This window comes from Ricinus communis, chromosome 10 (genome assembly GCF_019578655.1).
Source record: "Ricinus communis isolate WT05 ecotype wild-type chromosome 10, ASM1957865v1, whole genome shotgun sequence".
Taxonomy (NCBI): domain Eukaryota; kingdom Viridiplantae; phylum Streptophyta; class Magnoliopsida; order Malpighiales; family Euphorbiaceae; genus Ricinus; species Ricinus communis.
Window position 1 is genome coordinate 8,917,330 of NC_063265.1, and position 18,042 is coordinate 8,935,371.

General features: G+C 31.7%; 4 protein-coding genes across 4 annotated transcripts; all 4 read left to right on the forward strand.

Annotated features, from left to right (window-relative positions):
• The first annotated feature begins 220 nt into the window (after window positions 1-220).
• On the forward strand, window positions 221-2,368 carry LOC125371359 (benzyl alcohol O-benzoyltransferase-like). The gene is made up of 2 exons (XM_048380186.1): window positions 221-747; window positions 1,170-2,368. The coding sequence occupies exons 1-2, from the start codon at window positions 301-303 to the stop codon at window positions 2,088-2,090; spliced, it is 1,368 nt and encodes a 455-aa protein (XP_048236143.1). The 5' UTR covers window positions 221-300; the 3' UTR covers window positions 2,091-2,368.
• Window positions 2,369-2,957: 589 nt separating this feature from the next.
• Window positions 2,958-4,781, forward strand: LOC8284278 (benzyl alcohol O-benzoyltransferase-like). Its single transcript, XM_002523974.4, has 2 exons — window positions 2,958-3,472; window positions 3,716-4,781. Exons 1-2 carry the CDS (start codon window positions 3,026-3,028, stop codon window positions 4,640-4,642), a joined length of 1,374 nt encoding a protein of 457 aa, XP_002524020.3. The 5' UTR covers window positions 2,958-3,025; the 3' UTR covers window positions 4,643-4,781.
• Window positions 4,782-11,427: 6,646 nt separating this feature from the next.
• LOC8284276 (benzyl alcohol O-benzoyltransferase) lies at window positions 11,428-13,589 on the forward strand. The gene is made up of 2 exons (XM_002523972.4): window positions 11,428-11,966; window positions 12,391-13,589. The coding sequence occupies exons 1-2, from the start codon at window positions 11,520-11,522 to the stop codon at window positions 13,309-13,311; spliced, it is 1,368 nt and encodes a 455-aa protein (XP_002524018.2). The 5' UTR covers window positions 11,428-11,519; the 3' UTR covers window positions 13,312-13,589.
• A 282-nt stretch (window positions 13,590-13,871) lies between these two features.
• On the forward strand, window positions 13,872-17,779 carry LOC8284275 (protein BOLA4, chloroplastic/mitochondrial). The gene is made up of 3 exons (XM_002523971.4): window positions 13,872-14,268; window positions 14,398-14,465; window positions 17,360-17,779. Exons 1-3 carry the CDS (start codon window positions 13,966-13,968, stop codon window positions 17,511-17,513), a joined length of 525 nt encoding a protein of 174 aa, XP_002524017.1. The 5' UTR covers window positions 13,872-13,965; the 3' UTR covers window positions 17,514-17,779.
• The last annotated feature ends 263 nt before the right edge of the window (window positions 17,780-18,042 follow it).

Sequence of the window (18,042 nt, forward strand, 5' to 3'; positions counted from 1 at the left end):
ATGACTATCTCTTGTTATTATAATAGTGAGTACACATGGATAAGTTTTCCAAATATGCGGAGGTTTAATTATAGCCATACACACACCATACAATTAGAGCCACAAGTTACATATGACGCAAAAGAAGAAATTTTAAATGCCGAACTCGTGGCAATTCCATTCCTTTTAGTTATCAAGATTCAATTAATCTAACGTTGCCTCCCTATAAATAGATGCTATTGTCATGTATCAGGGAAAGCAGCAACGTATCTAACACTCCCATTCACTCAGTTCACTTCAGCAAACACTCATTCTTCTACCATGAACCCACCAACAAGCTCCATCAGGTTCCAGGTCCACAGGCGTGAACCTGAACTAATCGTCCCGGCCAAGCCCACCCCTTACGAGTTCAAGCCATTATCGGACATAGATGACCAAGAAGGTCTCCGATTCCATATTCCTGTCGTACAAATTTATAAACATGTCCCTTCAATGCAAGGAAAGGACCCTGTTAAGGTGATAAAAGAGGCGCTTGCTAAAGCGCTAGTGTTTTACTATCCATTTGCTGGTAGGCTCAGAGAATGGCCTAACCGCAAGCTTGTAGTGGAATGCACCAGCGAAGGGGTCTTGTTTATTGAGGCTGATGCTGATGTTACTCTTGAACAATGCAGAGATGCACTTCAACCTCCACTTCCCTTATTGGATGAGCTCCTCTTTGATGTCCCTGGCTCTAGTGGTGTGATTAATTGTCCTTTGTTGCTTATTCAGGTACTTTTTGCTCTTTAATCAGCTAAATTCGATTTACTAATTTCATCCAACACTATTTGGACCAAATGAATCTTACAAAATTCAGCTATTTAAAAAAAAAAATTAATTTTAATTCTCATATGGCCTATAAGGGACTTCCAACTAATACTTTTAGTCTCAGAAATCAACTGGCCCAAAGCACAGCTGAGCAAACTAATTGTTTTGGTGTACTTGAATATTATTGAAAAATAACTTTTAGGGTTTAGGTACAATATTTAGTTGAGTTATTTAATACTGTTAATTATTTGTAATTAAGAATCAACTAATGTAAATTTTACGTCTAATAAATAATATCATATATCAAATGAGGTGATAAACTATATCAACTTAAAAATTTGTCTGTTACTGAGCTATAACATAGCTTATACGAAATTAATTCGCAGGTAACACGCTTCAAGTGCGGTGGTTTTATTTTTACACTTCGACTCAATCACACTATGAGTGATGGCTTCGGTCTAGTCCAATTCATGACGGCAGTTGGAGAAATGGCACGTGGAAAACAAACCCCTTCTATCTTTCCAGTATGGGAAAGACAAGTCCTTGATGCAAGGAACCCACCAATTACAACATGTACACATCCTGAATACAATGAAAACAATCGTACAGTGGTTCCATTCCCACTCGATGACTTAGCTGAGGAAGCATTCTTTTTTGGACCTACTGAAATATCAGCTCTTCGAAGACTTGCCTCTTCTCGTCTCTGTCGCTGCTCCACGTTCGAAATACTAACAGCTTGTCTTTGGAAATGTCGTACTATTGCTTTGCAGCCGAACCCTACACAAGAAATAAGAATGATATGTCTTACCAATGCACGCGACAGATTTGATCCTCCATTAATACCAAAAGGGTATTATGGCAATGGATTTGTGCTTTCAACCGCGGTAACAACTGTTGGAGAACTCTTAAAAGAACCGATGAATTATGCAATAGAATTAATAAAAAGAACTAAAGCGAATATGACTAGAGAGTACGTGCAATCAGTGGCTGATACATTGGTGATTAAGGGTAGACCTCTTTTTCCCTTAGAAGGAACATACATAATATCGGATGTGAGACATGCGAAATTTACGGAGGTAGATTTTGGATGGGGCAGAGCGAAATATGGTGGTCCTGTCAAAGCCATTCCAATGTTTTGCAGCTTTTGTGTACCATTCGAAAATAAGAAAGGAGAAAATGGATTCATATTGCCAATTTGCTTGCCAGCCCAAGCGATGAAACGATTTGCAAAGGAGTTGAAAATTCTGTTGCAGGACAAGCCGGTTGATAGTGCGGTCAGATCATTGCATAAACAGTCGGCTTTGTAATTAAAGGGCAGCGAAATTATGTTGATACTCAGGTATCAAATTAGATATATACGAAATCATTGTGTCTTCAATGAATGATCAATAAAACTCGAAGCTAAGTGAAGTGGTAAGAATGTTCTGTTTCTGAAAAGAGAGAGATGAAGTTCAAATCCTGTCTTCTGTTGTCACTTTTATAATGATTAGTGAAGGATAGTTAGTTGCTGTTTTGTAGCTGAAGTATTCCATGTTCAGTACATATTTTCAAGAAATTATACTCTGAGCAGCAAAACCCACTTCAACTCGTTCGCTTTCTACATCTTTTTAAGTGCTAATATGCCTCTTTTTTTTTTTTTTTTCTTTTTCTAACAATAAGAAAAATACATGTTTATATACCAAAGAACAAATTAAGATTTATGACATATATACTTTTTATTAATTTGTTTCTGAATGTAAAAATTAATAATTTTTTTATAAATGATAGTATGTTAAGACATATAAGAAAAAAAAAAAATTATGTCAGAAAGTCTCACTCAAGCCCAGTCTTAAGCTAAAAATGAAGCCCAAAACTCTACACCCTTCATCACCGGCCAGATTTAAAAGACGAAAAAAAGAAAGAAAGACACGCTTCTACGATTCGACTGCAAAAACTCTCATTTTTCTCCAAAGAACTTGCAAATGGCGAAAACGCTAATATGGCGACCCTACATTATCTCCTCCACACGAAACTTTATCCAAACCCAGAAACGACGCGTCGTCTCACACAGCACAATCTTCCCTAAAAAGTCCGAGACAAACTTATTGCTTCTGTCTTGCACTAACAACACTAAAACGAAGCTAGTGCTAACACTGTCTCCCCAGCTATAAATAGATGCTATTGTCATGTATCAGGGAAAGCAGCAAAATATCTAACACCGCCATCCACTCAGTTTACTTCAGCAAACACTCATTCTTCTCCCATGAATTCACCAACAAGCTCCATCAGGTTCCAGGTCCACAGGCGTGAACCTGAACTAATCGTCCCGGCCAAGCCCACCCCTTACGACTTCAAGCCATTATCGGACATAGATGACCAAGAAGGTCTTCGATTCCATATTCCTGTCGTACAAATTTATAAACATGACCCTTCAATGCAAGGAAAAGACCCTGTTAAGGTGATAAGCGAGGCGCTTGCTAAAGCGCTAGTGTTTTACTATCCATTTGCTGGTAGGCTCAGAGAATGGCCTAACCGCAAGCTTGTAGTGGAATGCACCAGCGAAGGGGTCTTGTTTATTGAGGCTGATGCTAATGTTACTCTTGAACAATGCGGAGATGCACTTCAACCTCCTTTTCCCTTATTGGATGAGCTGCTCTTTGATGTCCCTGGCTCTAGTGGTGTGATTAATTGTCCTTTGTTGCTTATTCAGGTACTTTTTGCTCTTTAATCAGCTAAATTCGATTTACCAATTTCATCCAACACTATTTCGAACCAATAATATTAAAATTTTCAGTTTTTTTTCTAAGAGAGACTTAATTATCATATGTTCTGTAATTGGACTTTAAACCAATAACTTTTAGTCTCAGAATCAGTTGCCCAAAAACTCAGCTGAGCAAACTAATTCTTCCGGTATATATATATAATAGTTTAAACGAAATTAATTAATTCGCAGGTAACGCGCTTCAAGTGCGGCGGTTTTATTTATGCACTTCGACTCAATCACACTATGAGTGATGGCCCTGGTCTAGTCCAATTCCTGACGACAGTTGGAGAAATGGCCCGTGGAGAACAAAACCCTTCAGTTCTTCCAGTATGGGAAAGACATGTCCTAAATGCAAGAAACCCACCAATTACAACATGCACACATCGCGAATACGATGAAATTCCTGACAATCATATAATGAATCCATTTCCACTTGATGATTTGGATGAACAAGCATTTTTTTTTGGACCTACTGAAATATCATCTTTTCGAAGATATGCCCCTTCTCATCTCGGTGGCTGCTCCACTTTTGAAATTCTAACCGCGTGTTTTTGGAAATGTCGTACTATTGCTCTTCAGCCAAACCCTACAACAGAAATGAAAATGATTTTTGCTAACAATGTACGCAACAAATTTGATCCTCCACTAGTACCAAAGGGGTATTATGGCAATGGATTTGTGCTTTCGACTGCGGTGACAACGGCTGAAAAACTCTTGAAAGAACCGGTAAGTTATGCAATAGAATTAATAAAAAAGGCTAAAGCAGACACGACTAGAGAGTATGTTCAGTCAGTGGCAGATACACTACTGATCAAAGGTAGACCTCATTTTACCACAGAAGAAGCATACTTTATGTCAGATGTGAGACATATGGGATTTAGAGAGGTGGATTTCGGATGGGGAAGAGCTACATATGCTGGTCCTATCAATTCTACTCCAATGCAATGTAGCTATTATTTACCATTCGAAAATGAGAAAAGAGAAATTGGATTCATGTTGCCAATTTGCTTGCCAGCACAAGCGATGGAAAGATTTGCAAAGGAGTTGAAAATTCTATTGCAAGACAAGCCAGTCAATGGTGTGGTTAGTTCGTCGTTTATACAATCACCTTTGTAGTTAAAGTGCAATGAAATTATATGGATGTTTAGGTATCAAACTAGATATTTCAAAAAATTAATGTGCCTTAAATCATAATTAAGAAGTAGTATGAATATTTTGTTCCTGGAAGAGATATATTGAGTTTAAATTCTCATTTATGTATTAAATATATTATTATATTTTTATAGTGAACAAAAAGAGAATGACTATATACTATAATCTATTGAACCCCATAAATAAATAAAAAATGAAAAAGAACTGATAATACATGTATGATGTTTACTAGTTTTCTGGCCATATCTACACACAAGTATCACAACTTATTACTCACTTTTCTATGAACGAAGAATAATCTAGAGAAATAAACTTTTTTGACATATGTGCTTTTATTCTAACACATAGATTTTTTATTTTAACATGTATATTTATTTTTGACATAAAATTTAAATTTATGTGTAATTTTATATTTTTCTAATTAATTTATTAATAATTAATAAGTTATATTTCTAGTTAAGCAATAATTCTAATTTTAGAAGATAACATATTAATTATATTTTGATATTATATTAATTAATAAATTAGTTTTATAATTAGATAAAAAATGTAATTCTATTATAAAAAATATCACATTAATTAATATTTTATTATTATATTAATTAATAAATAATTTTCTAATTAAATAATAATTATTATTCTAGAAAATAATATCTTTAGTATTATATTTACTAATAAAATAATTTTAATTATGTAATAATTTATAATCTTAAAAAATAGTAATATCGATTATATTCATAGTATTCATTTAAATAATACTAAAGTCAATTAATACGTAATGTTAAAATTATTATTATATTTTCACATTAATAAAATTTTAAAATATGAAATAAATTAAGAAGAATATATAGAAATATTTAGTTTTCTGTTATTTTTAAAATATTATAACTAAATATTAAAAAAATTATTAAATTTTATTTATTAATTTTATTTTATAATTAAAATAATAATAACTATCGTGCAATGCATAGATAAACTATTAGTTACTTTCTAAATGCTCGCTATAGAAATTAAACTCTGAGCAGTAAATCCACTTTTAATCGTCCACTTTCTATAATTAAGATTAGTTCTTTTTCTTTCTTTTTCTAACCATAAAAATAACTCATTTTTAGATACTAGATGAATAAATTACGATATATGATATTTTTATTATTTTCATTATAAAATTGCACTTACTTTTTAAAGTTTGATTATATTATTTTATAATTTTTATTTTTCTAAAAAATAGAGTTTTCATAAAACAGCACGAGTACCTAGCAAATTAAATTAGATCAGGACGGTCACATGTATGTACTTATCAACCCTACCAATAATTTAGACCAACCTGTCAATAAGTTCTTTTCATATGCGCAACTATATATCAACCAAGGAATAAAAGAAAAAAAAAAAAGCCTATATATCGATCAAGTAAACCGACAGTCGGACGATCCTTCTTTTGAAAGGAAAACGAAAATATCAGCATTTATATTTCTAAATTGGTATCGATTAATTAGTTTAATATTTTAATTTTAATTTTAATTTAATAAATATTTAAATTTTATTTTTTGGTAATGCATGTGGACATATTAAAAAAAATATAATATTAAATAATATTAAAATATTATAAAAAATAAATTAAATATCTGTTAATTAAATAAAAATTATTGTGTTAAATTAACTAAATAATTAAAATTCAAAAATATAAATATTCATTTGGCTAAAAAAAATGATTTAGTAGGAGATTCTAGGTTAACTGCATGCTTTACATATTTTTGAATATAATATATTAGCCATTAGTTTGTTTTGATTACATTATTTAAATATAGTTGGAAGAGGAGAAGAAAAATCATGGGTGCTATTTGATCACTACTATGATGGTTTTTATGTTTATTGTATCGTTATAATGATAATATTATAGTATAATAAATATAGTAATTAATATATATTTTATTAATTAAATAATAATTGTAATATAAAAATAATATATATAATTAATGTATTAACTAATAAGTTAGCTCTTAATCTTAAGAAATATTATATTTGTTATATTTTATTATTAATCTATATAAATATAATTGATATATTAGTTAATAAATTAAGAAAGTAATCTAATCTCGTACAACATAGGATGGATTACACATTTATTAGATTATTATTATATGCGAATGTTAGTTAAATTTTACATATAAATACTTTTAAAATAAAAAAAGTTTAGTTTAAATTTTGTCTAATACACATTATATATTACACTAACGGTTAGACATGTCGTCGATTTTGTTATCTGCCCAGCTCATTCAAGTCCGAATCAGAAAAAAGTTAGATTATTTTTTAAGTGGATTTATAAATATTATTTCTTTGAGGCTTGCTTGATAAAACAAGTCCGTCTAGAAAATATATACATAAAAATTCATATATATTTTAAGATAGGTCGGCTTGATTAAAAGCTTAAGCTTGTACAAGCAGGATCGAGCTATGGAAATTATAAGGTAGACTCCGATTCATATAGCTCTGTGGAGTTAGGGTCCATCCAACACCGTTTTATTTATAAAGAAATTTATATCAGCGTCTTACACGCATGACATCGACGTGCACATCAGACGCTAACATAATTTTTTTTTTTTAAAATAATTTATGTTCATTGATTTTGTATTAAATATTCATTAACTTATGTTCATTAAACATATGCTGAATATTTATTGTTTATACGTAAAATGTTCATTGCTTGTTAATTTAATTTTGCTTAGAAGATATGTGCTACAATATAAATATATGCAGTATAACTTTAGCTTGATGTTTTTTTTTTCTTTACCAACTGTGTAAGGACGATTTATATTATGTCTATATTATATATATATATTCATTTGAATGAATTAGTGGCATGATTTTCATTAATGATGAATATCTATTGACAAACTAATGAATATTATGCCTGTAAATGATGAATATTTATATCAATCATAAAAAGGTCCTCCATAGAGGGTGTCCATGGAATAAATCATGTTATCGCGTTCAGAAGTAACTGGAAGCAGGAACTATTGCTAACGCGCAACGGCTTCCCGCAAGTTGCTTACCAACCACCCCACTCTAATACAATTTCCTTGCTTGCACCCCTTTCCAAAAACTGAACTATTCGGAACTAGCCAAGAGGCAAGTCTCGACGTTCTATTTTCATCATCCACCCAAGTCTTTCATAGCAAAATCTTTGACAACTTAGACAACCATTTTTTTTTTGGGCTTTGCTCTAACCGAAGAGCACTTCACGTTCCATGCTAGTAGCGCCCATCAATTTTTCATTTGGCTTAAGCTTAACTAATAGGGGCTAAAGCCTAAACCTAACCTAATTTGGGAAAGGTCCTTTCTTTCTATGTTATTAAATTTGTTAGGTTAGGAAGGTTAGGAATCCACCAATTTTATAGCAGGCAAAGGTAAAAAGGGAAGGTGCATCCTCTTTGGACTTTGGAGATGCAGCTTAGAATCTACTCCTTGAGGTGCTGAACTGGTCCATTCTGGATTTTTAATGAGCTGTTCTTTATCGAAGTTTTTGGTAGATTTGACTATTCTCATTCTTATTATATTATTCTGTCTATAGGGGTCCTCGAGGGGTACGTGGCTCAGCCGCCGAGTTGAAGATAGACAATAGACCCATTCCCCAGTCTCCCACCCTGCTCAAGTAAGTGTGTGACTCCGTATGAGGACCTTCTTCCCTTCTGCCCACTCTCCGTTCACACAATTCTCAAAGTAGAAGAGGAATGGTGGGCAGAAGGTACCACGAGCCTTTCAATATGCATAACAAAAACAATCATAAATAATCAATATTTTTATTTAAGAATATTGATGAACATTATATATATAGACAATGAACATTGATGAATAATACATCAAATAAAATGAATATAAACATCAACCATAATGAATGTTAAGTTCACTAATAATGAATATTTCAATACAAAGAAAATTAATTATTATAGAACATTACATCTAATGGATATTATACATATAGAAAATGAATATTTTAGTACATGTAAATGAACAAAAAATATTAATATGTATATGGTCTAATTGAATTTTTTTGACATGTGTTACTATATTCTGATATATATGATTTTTAATTTTAACACGTGGACTTATTATTGACACGTAAAATTTAAATTTATGTATAATTTTTAATATAATATTAATTTTTATAAATTTATTTTATTATAATTTAGAAACAGCGAAGAAGCGAGAATAAAACTCCCTGTAGTATACACTTTAAAAGTAGAATGCACCATACATCTTAGAAAGAAAATGTACCACGTGTGTGTTATGGACCGCAGTTCATATTATAACAATTGGGACTTTTATGAAAATTATAAGATGAACCACTATCCACGTAGTTCTATGAACCTAGGGATCCATCCGTCATCATTTTACTTGTACAAATATCTGTGTTTTAAGTTTTAGACGTGCGTCAAATACTGATGCGCATCAGATGCTGACACAATTTTTTTTTTAGAAAATAATTTATATTCATAATTTGTTAATTTAATTTTGTTAAAAATGTTAAATGTTGATTATTTGTTAACTTAATTTTGTTGAAAAGACATGCATACCACAATATGAATATTTATAATATAACTTTAGTCTGATATTTTTTTTTGTTTACTAATTGTGTATAGAAGATTTATGTTATATCGATATTATATGTGTCCATTTGAATGAATTAGTGGGTATGATTTTCATCAATGATGAATTTCTATTGACAAACTAATGAATATCATGCATATAAATAATGAATGTTTATATTAATCATAAAATATTTTCAATATGCATCATAAAAATAATAAAAGCTTTCATAAAAAATCAATACTTTTATTTAAAAAAATTGATGAACATTATATATATATATATATACAGACAATGAACATTGCATGAAAATTAATATTAACACTGATGAATAATTTATTAAACAAATCAACATGAACATTAACTGTAATGAATATTAAGTTCATAGATAATGAATATTTAAATACAAAGAATATTAATTATTATATATAGAAAATGAACATTTTAGCACATGTAAATGAACAAAAAATATTAATATTACCTAGTCTAATAAAAACATTTTGACATGTATTACTATATTCTAATACATATGATTTTTAATTTTGACATGTAGAATTCAAGTTTATGTATAATTTTGCAGTTTTTCTATTAATTTATTTATAATTTTTATATTTTTTATTGATAAAGTTTTAAAATATAAAAAAACTAATAAAAACATTAAAAATAAATAAATAAATATTATTTTTAAATATTTTAATTAATTATAAAATATTAAAAGATCTATTTAATTTTATATATTAATTTAATTTATATTATTATTTATAATCAAAATAATTACGACGGTCGTACAATAGGCATGTGAAGGACTAGCTTTTATAAAACTATAAAAGATATAATTAAAATATTATTTTTAATATAATATTTTTATTACAATTAAAAGAATAAAAATCTCATGTGTCAAAAATAAATATACATGTCAAAATAAAAATCTTTCAAATAGTGACAGTGAAATAATTATAATAGTCATATAACACGTGAAATAAACGACTAATTCTTATAAATATATAAAAATTTATTTAATGTATAATTTTTAATATAATATTAATTTTTATAAATTTATTTTATTAATGATTTTTAAAAAATAAAACAGTACAATTTTAAAAAAATATAAAAAAGCTAGAACAAAAATTCTCGCATTATGCAATTTGAAAAAAGGGGAAGAGTTGTTATATTCTCCTCTTCTCCATGCATACATACACATATGTTGCTTATAGACTCCGGACTATTTAGAATCATGAACCACGATCCATGTTATAAGCATTGATTGAGCTAAGCTCGAGCTAAGATTTAAAAAATGCAAGCCTAACTGAGCTTGATTTGAACCCAACCAATCCGCCTGACGATTTTTTTTTTAATTATAATATTATTAATTATATTATTTATTAAATATTTATAATATATATTTAATTTATTATTAGTACAATTTTGTATAATTTCTCTTAAATAGAAAATACAATTCTAATTGTTCAAATAAAAAATTTATAATTAAAATAATGGGAACAGATTTTTTATATAAATACAATTTGCTACTAATCAAATTTTATACTTATAAATTTTTTAAACAAAAAATTATATATTGATATTTTAAATTAAGAAATTACTTATAATTAAGACAATAACAATCTATACACGTGTATGGGCGGAAAAACATGATATAGTAGTATGAATTGCTCAACCTGCCGTGCAGATGGTTGTTTCAAGAAGGTCCACTGTTGAGGTTTTGTCACAATCCGATGCTTGAATGCACAAATGCATCAACATAAACGTGAGAGATTTATTATAATTAATATTATTACTTAAAAATTGTAATTCACCGTATTTGAAATTTAGCTTTAAGTATTAAAGATATTTATTTTTAAAAGGTAAAGGTTTTAAATTCAAACTCTGATTTTTGTGGTAGATAAATTTTTATTTTTTTATGACTATCTCTTGTTATTATAATAGTGAGTACACATGGATAAGTTTTCCAAATATGCGGAGGTTTAATTATAGCCATCCACACACCATACAATTAGAGCCACAAGTTACATCTGACGCCAGTAACGTGAAGTAGATATGACGCAAAAGATTAACCTATGACATAGAGATTTTAAATCCCGAACTCGTGGCAATTCCATTCCTTTTAGTTATCAAGATTCAACTAATCTAACATTGCCTCCCTATAAATAGATGCTATTGTCCTGTATCAGGGAAAGCAGCAACATATCTAACACTCCCATTCACTCAGTTCACTTCAGCAAACACTCATTCTTCTACCATGAACCCACCAACAAGCTCCATCAGGTTCCAGGTCCACAGGCGTGAACCTGAACTAATCGTCCCGGCCAAGCCCACCCCTTACGAGTTCAAGCCATTATCGGACATAGATGACCAAGAAGGTCTCCGATTCCATATTCCTGTCGTACAAATTTATAAACATGATCCTTCAATGCAAGGAAAGGACCCTGTTAAGGTGATAAAAGAGGCGCTTGCTAAAGCGCTAGTGTTTTACTATCCATTTGCTGGTAGGCTCAGAGAATGGCCTAACCGCAAGCTTGTAGTGGAATGCACCAGCGAAGGGGTCTTGTTTATTGAGGCTGATGCTGATGTTACTCTTGAACAATGCAGAGATGCACTTCAACCTCCACTTCCCTTATTGGATGAGCTCCTCTTTGATGTCCCTGGCTCTAGTGGTGTGATTAATTGTCCTTTGTTGCTTATTCAGGTACTTTTTGCTCTTTAATCAGCTAAATTCGATTTACTAATTTCATCCAACACTATTTGGACCAAATGAATCTTACAAAATTCAGCTTTTTTTAAAAAAAAAATTAATTTTAATTCTCATATGGCCTATAAGAGACTTCCAACTAATACTTTTAGTCTCAGAAATCAACTGGCCCAAAACACAGCTGAGCAAACTAATTGTTTTGGTGTACTTGAATATTATTGAAAAATAACTTTTAGGGTTTAGGTACAATATTTAGTTGAGTTATTTAATACTGTTAATTATTCGTAATTAAGAATCAACTAATGTAAATTTTGACGTCTAATAAATAATATCATATATTAAATGAGGTGATAAACTATATCAATTTAAAAATTTGTCTGTTACTGAGCTATAACATAGCTTATACGAAATTAATTCGCAGGTAACACGCTTCAAGTGCGGTGGTTTTATTTTTACACTTCGACTCAATCACACTATGAGTGATGGCTTCGGTCTAGTCCAATTCATGACGGCAGTTGGAGAAATGGCACGTGGAAAACAAACCCCTTCTATCTTTCCAGTATGGGAAAGACAAGTCCTTGATGCAAGGAACCCACCAATTACAACATGCACACATCCTGAATACAATGAAAACAATCGTACAGTGGTTCCATTCCCACTCGATGACTTAGCTGAGGAAGCATTCTTTTTTGGACCTACTGAAATATCAGCTCTTCGAAGACATGCCTCTTCTCGTCTCTGTCGCTGCTCCACGTTCGAAATACTAACAGCTTGTCTTTGGAAATGTCGTACTATTGCTTTGCAGCCGAACCCTACACAAGAAATAAGAATGATATGTCTTACCAATGCACGCGACAAATTTGATCCTCCATTAATACCAAAAGGGTATTATGGCAATGGATTTGTGCTTTCAACCGCGGTAACAACTGCTGGAGAACTCTTAAAAGAACCGATGAATTATGCAATAGAATTAATAAAAAGAACTAAAGCGAATATGACTAGAGAGTACGTGCAATCAGTGGCTGATACATTGGTGATTAAGGGTAGACCTCTTTTTCCCTTAGAAGGAACATACATAATATCGGATGTGAGACATGCGAAATTTACAGAGGTAGATTTTGGATGGGGCAGAGCGAAATATGGTGGTCCTGTCAAAGCCATTCCAATGTTATCCAGCTTTTGTGTACCATTCGAAAATAAGAAAGGAGAAAATGGATTCATATTGCCAATTTGCTTGCCAGCCCAAGCGATGAAACGATTTGCAAAGGAGTTGAAAATTCTGTTGCAGGACAAGCCGGTTGATAGTGCGGTCAGATCATTGCATAAACAGTTGGCTTTGTAATTAAAGGGCAACGAAATTATGTTGATACTCAGGTATCAAATTAGATATATACGAAATCATTGTGTCTTCAATGAATGATCAATAAAACTCGAAGCTAAGTGAAGTGGTAAGAATGTTCTGTTTCTGAAAAGAGAGAGATGAAGTTCAAATCCTGTCTTCTGTTGTCACTTTTATAATGATTAGTGAAGGATAGTTAGTTGCTGTTTTGTAGCTGAAGTATTCCATGTTCAGTACATATTTTCAAGAAATTATACTCTGAGCAGCAAAACCCACTTCAACTCGTTCGCTTTCTACATCTTTTTAAGTGCTAATATGCCTCTTTTTTTTTTTTTTTTCTTTTTCTAACAATAAGAAAAATACATGTTTATATACCAAAGAACAAATTAAGATTTATGACATATATACTTTTTATTAATTTGTTTCTGAATGTAAAAATTAATAATTTTTTTATAAATGATAGTATGTTAAGACATATAAGAAAAAAAAAAAATTATGTCAGAAAGTCTCACTCAAGCCCAGTCTTAAGCTAAAAATGAAGCCCAAAACTCTACACCCTTCATCACCGGCCAGATTTAAAAGACGAAAAAAAGAAAGAAAGACACGCTTCTACGATTCGACTGCAAAAACTCTCATTTTTCTCCAAAGAACTTGCAAATGGCGAAAACGCTAATATGGCGACCCTACATTATCTCCTCCACACGAAACTTTATCCAAACCCAGAAACGACGCGTCGTCTCACACAGCACAATCTTCCCTAAAAAGTCCGAGACAAACTTATTGCTTCTGTCTTGCACTAACAACACTAAAACGAAGCTCCAAACTGAAAGCAGTGGCTATAATAAGCTATCAAAATTAGGATATGGTGTAGTGGGTAACCGTAGATTTTCTATTAGAGCTACTCATGTTAATGATGCTGGCTCAATTGACTCGCCTCTTATGCAGTCCATGGAGAAAAAGGTAAAATCTCTTAGAAATTGGGAGTGCTTGATTATTGATTTTGTTTCGTATTTTGAATTTTGGAAGAAAATAGATAAATTTCTGATTCCTTTTTAAAGTTAGTTTTTGAATTGAATTTGATTGAAACAGATTAAAGAAAGTTTGGATGCTGATTCAGTTATTGTGAAAGATGCATATGGAGATGGCCGCCATGTTAGGTAAAAGCTTTTTTTTTTTTACTGTCATTTTAAAATTACTTTCTAGATTTACAGTCAATTATAAGTTTTTTTTTCTTTTTGGATTTATTATGTATAAGAGATAGAGTTCAGTTGAACTGAATACCTGCATCTCTTTTCACATGATTTCATTTCTTTCAAAATGCCAAAGTTGAAAAGAGAGTTCTGGCAACTATGGACTTTTCAAACATGGGAATTTACTCAATAGAACTCAATTTGAATTTTTGCACTTTACACTGTTTGGTTAATCTATTAAAAATCTCATTTCATTTGCAAATAAATTCATATATTTGGTGTTTTAAGTATAACTATAAAATTAACTTTGAATGAAATGAATATTGTGTTTGAAATAAATTACTATGAGAAAATGTCTATCAAGAGAGAAAACATGAGAGAAAAATGAGAGAGAAAGTAAAATGAAATGGATGTTGAAAGGGTATTTTAGTTTTATGAAATATATTGTAATTTCTATCTATTTTGCTAAAATTTACTTTGGTTATAACCAATTCCATAAATATAATTAAGTAGAATTCTAAATGAAGTTTTATTTCAACTAAACACATAACTTTAGATTTGCAAATGTATTCCTAGCGGAATTAATTTCAACCAAACACAACTGGTTAGACTTTCCAAATGCGCTCTAAAGGATTTTTTTGTTAGGCTGAGGGCAGTATTTAGAGGTTATTAAGTTATAGAACAGTTATTCCATTTTGTTGGATTCCTTCCTGACGGCTTTATTGAGGTTATTTCTGTCTTTAGTATATGTACATGGAATGTGATTATGTGAGTTTATCCACTTTATTGAGTCGATTGCGTGAATGAGGGCAACAATTAGAGTCTCTGATTCCCTCTTGCAATAATGTCTCAGTACTGTATGTTGTCTATTCCAATGTGGGAGCTGAGATTCTGGCATGACTTCTTATTTTGTTAGGCTAATGCATTCGGATGTTCCCTCATTTGGTTTATAATTTGATAATATTGTAGTAGGTGAATTTACTACTTGGAGTTTCATTGATATATAAACCTACCATATGAATCAGATAATGAGCTGCTCACATATACACAAAAATGTATGTACTCCCATTAATCATTCTGCTGGTTCTCAATTGGAACTTATGGTGATGAATGGAGAGTGGTTTCTTGGAATAAAAGTTCCAAGCGTTTAATGTGTATAAGCAGAATTAGGAGAGAAGAACAGGGGAATTTCTCTTACTTAGATGCAAAGAAATGGTGTGTAATGTAACAGACTTATTAGAATGGGATAAGGAGAGGAAGAGATACAACTTAAATGAAATGTTGTATCTTGTTAGGTTACTTGATCTGTTAGAGGTTTACAGCAATATTTAAAGGTTAAGTTAGAGAATAACTGGAAAAATAAAAAACAAAGAATTGATGAATGTCATCATTATTCATAGTTTCGCACTGAATAGCCTTGTTGAGCTCAAAATGAAAGTCTAACAAGATCAGGGTTTTAAATAACGGCCGATATGATACCTATTGCATAGGCCGCTACATGACGGGAATTGAAGGAGGCGATACGATATGGGGACATTACACATGGGGAACTTAGAAGCAGCTGGTGCATCAGCTCTGTATCGTCTGTTAGGCAATATGGCCGATGTGGACAATATGTATCGGCATGTGATGTGAAAAGAGTTTATTCTTTTTGGATAATTGTTTTCAAGATTTATGATTTCGGCGGATGATATAGGCTGATATAGTCCAATATTGTTATGCTGATTGGTTTCCTAATCCGCTATTTAATACCCTGAACAGGATCATTTATATGTGGTTCATCCTATTCTGTCTTGTGTGCCTTTTCTAAACTCTTTTTCCTTCTTCTTTTTTCTTTTTTTATATTTTTTGGTCAATGGCTTAAGTGAAAGGCAACAAATTAGAGTCTCTGTTCTGCTCTCTGAATAGCATTTCAGTGCTGTACCTTGCCAATACCAATGTGAGAACTGAGATTCTGGCATGGCTTCTTATTTTGTTATACTTGTGCATTCAGATGTTCCCACATTTGATTTATGAATGTCAGATAATAAAGTTTTCTTCCTATGAAAAAAAAAGAATCAGAATTACGGGTATTGATTGAACTGAGCTCATGCTACTTCCATGAGGCATGGCTGTAGCTGCAATTCCGTTGATATAGCAATTTAAAAATTGTTTATTCAACATTATGTGAAAATGAGCTCAGCCTTCTGACAGCAACTTGGAATTTGAACCTTAAGCTATTGCTTTGGTATTTTCCATGAGCACTTGTTTCTGCTTCCTACCAACTCAATATCTTTTCCTGATTTTCTATCTTCTATCATTTCATTAGAATTTCTTGACGGAGCAAATATTGCAATTTACCTGTACTGAGCCCATCTAATATGCAGTTCAAATGAATTTATGCCTTTGGATTCCCAATGAAGTTGCTCTCTGGAGTTTCAACCCTGAACCTGACCATCACTCAGAGGTTTTTGTCAGGTTAAGCTTGGTGGCTATGAACCACCAAACCAGTATGCTTTAATTGGGTAGCTAGTTGGTCAGGTGATCTCGAATTTTTGCTAATTAAACTGGCTATGGATAACTGGTTCATTCAGGTTTAATGGTCAGAGGATTTAAAATTTTTTGTACCAGAGTCTTCATGGTAGGACTGCATATAATTTATGTTATGCCAATGTTCCTTCAGCTGATAATGTGCATGTGAATCAAAGTCTTGCATGTAATATATGTAACAAACTATTATGTTGCATATTCAATATTTTTGTCACAGTTATTTCTCAAGTCTGTTAGGCTTGAGCAATTGCCTTCCCTTTCTTTTTGTGTGTTTTTCCTCTTTCCCTCATTTTCCATCTTCATTACCAATATTAAAGCTCATTTATTTGCAGTATTGATGTTATCTCTTCAGCCTTTGAAGGACAATCGGCTGTGAATAGGCAGAGGATGGTGTACAAAGCTATATGGGAGGAGCTTCAGAGCACTGTGCATGCAGTTGATCAGATGACTACCAAGACCCCAGCCGAAGCAGCAGCCCAGAAGTGACCAAACATTCACCTCAATGTCAAATTAGAGAGAAATATTCTCAATTAAAGTTTTCTTGCTGTGCGATTAAAGAGAAACAGTAAGGCAATCTTCTGGTTACAGTAAGTTTACTTTAGCTTTGTTTCCCATTTTCATCCAGGAGTTGCTCTTAGTAGAAAACTATCAATGGTTGAACCCAAAAGGAATGGTATGATACATTGTTTCGCTACCATCTTATATAAATTTTACATGGAGCTGCTATTATATACAAATCTTTTTCTCCTTTAGAATTGATGTGAGCAAAAATAGCCTTTCAAGATACCTATAAGGATCTAGTAGATGTTTCATTTGTGCTCCAATCAAGTTGACTGTATCAGTCCTCTGTTTATTATGTTGCATTGTCAACTATAGGATAGTCAAGTAGAGAAATAGCAATGGAGGATTAGATACTCTTATAAAATAACAGCAGGTATATGAAGTTCCACATACTCTTATAAAAAGTAGGGTAATGATTGAAGAATGAAGGGGAGTACGTACATGCCTTGTCTTC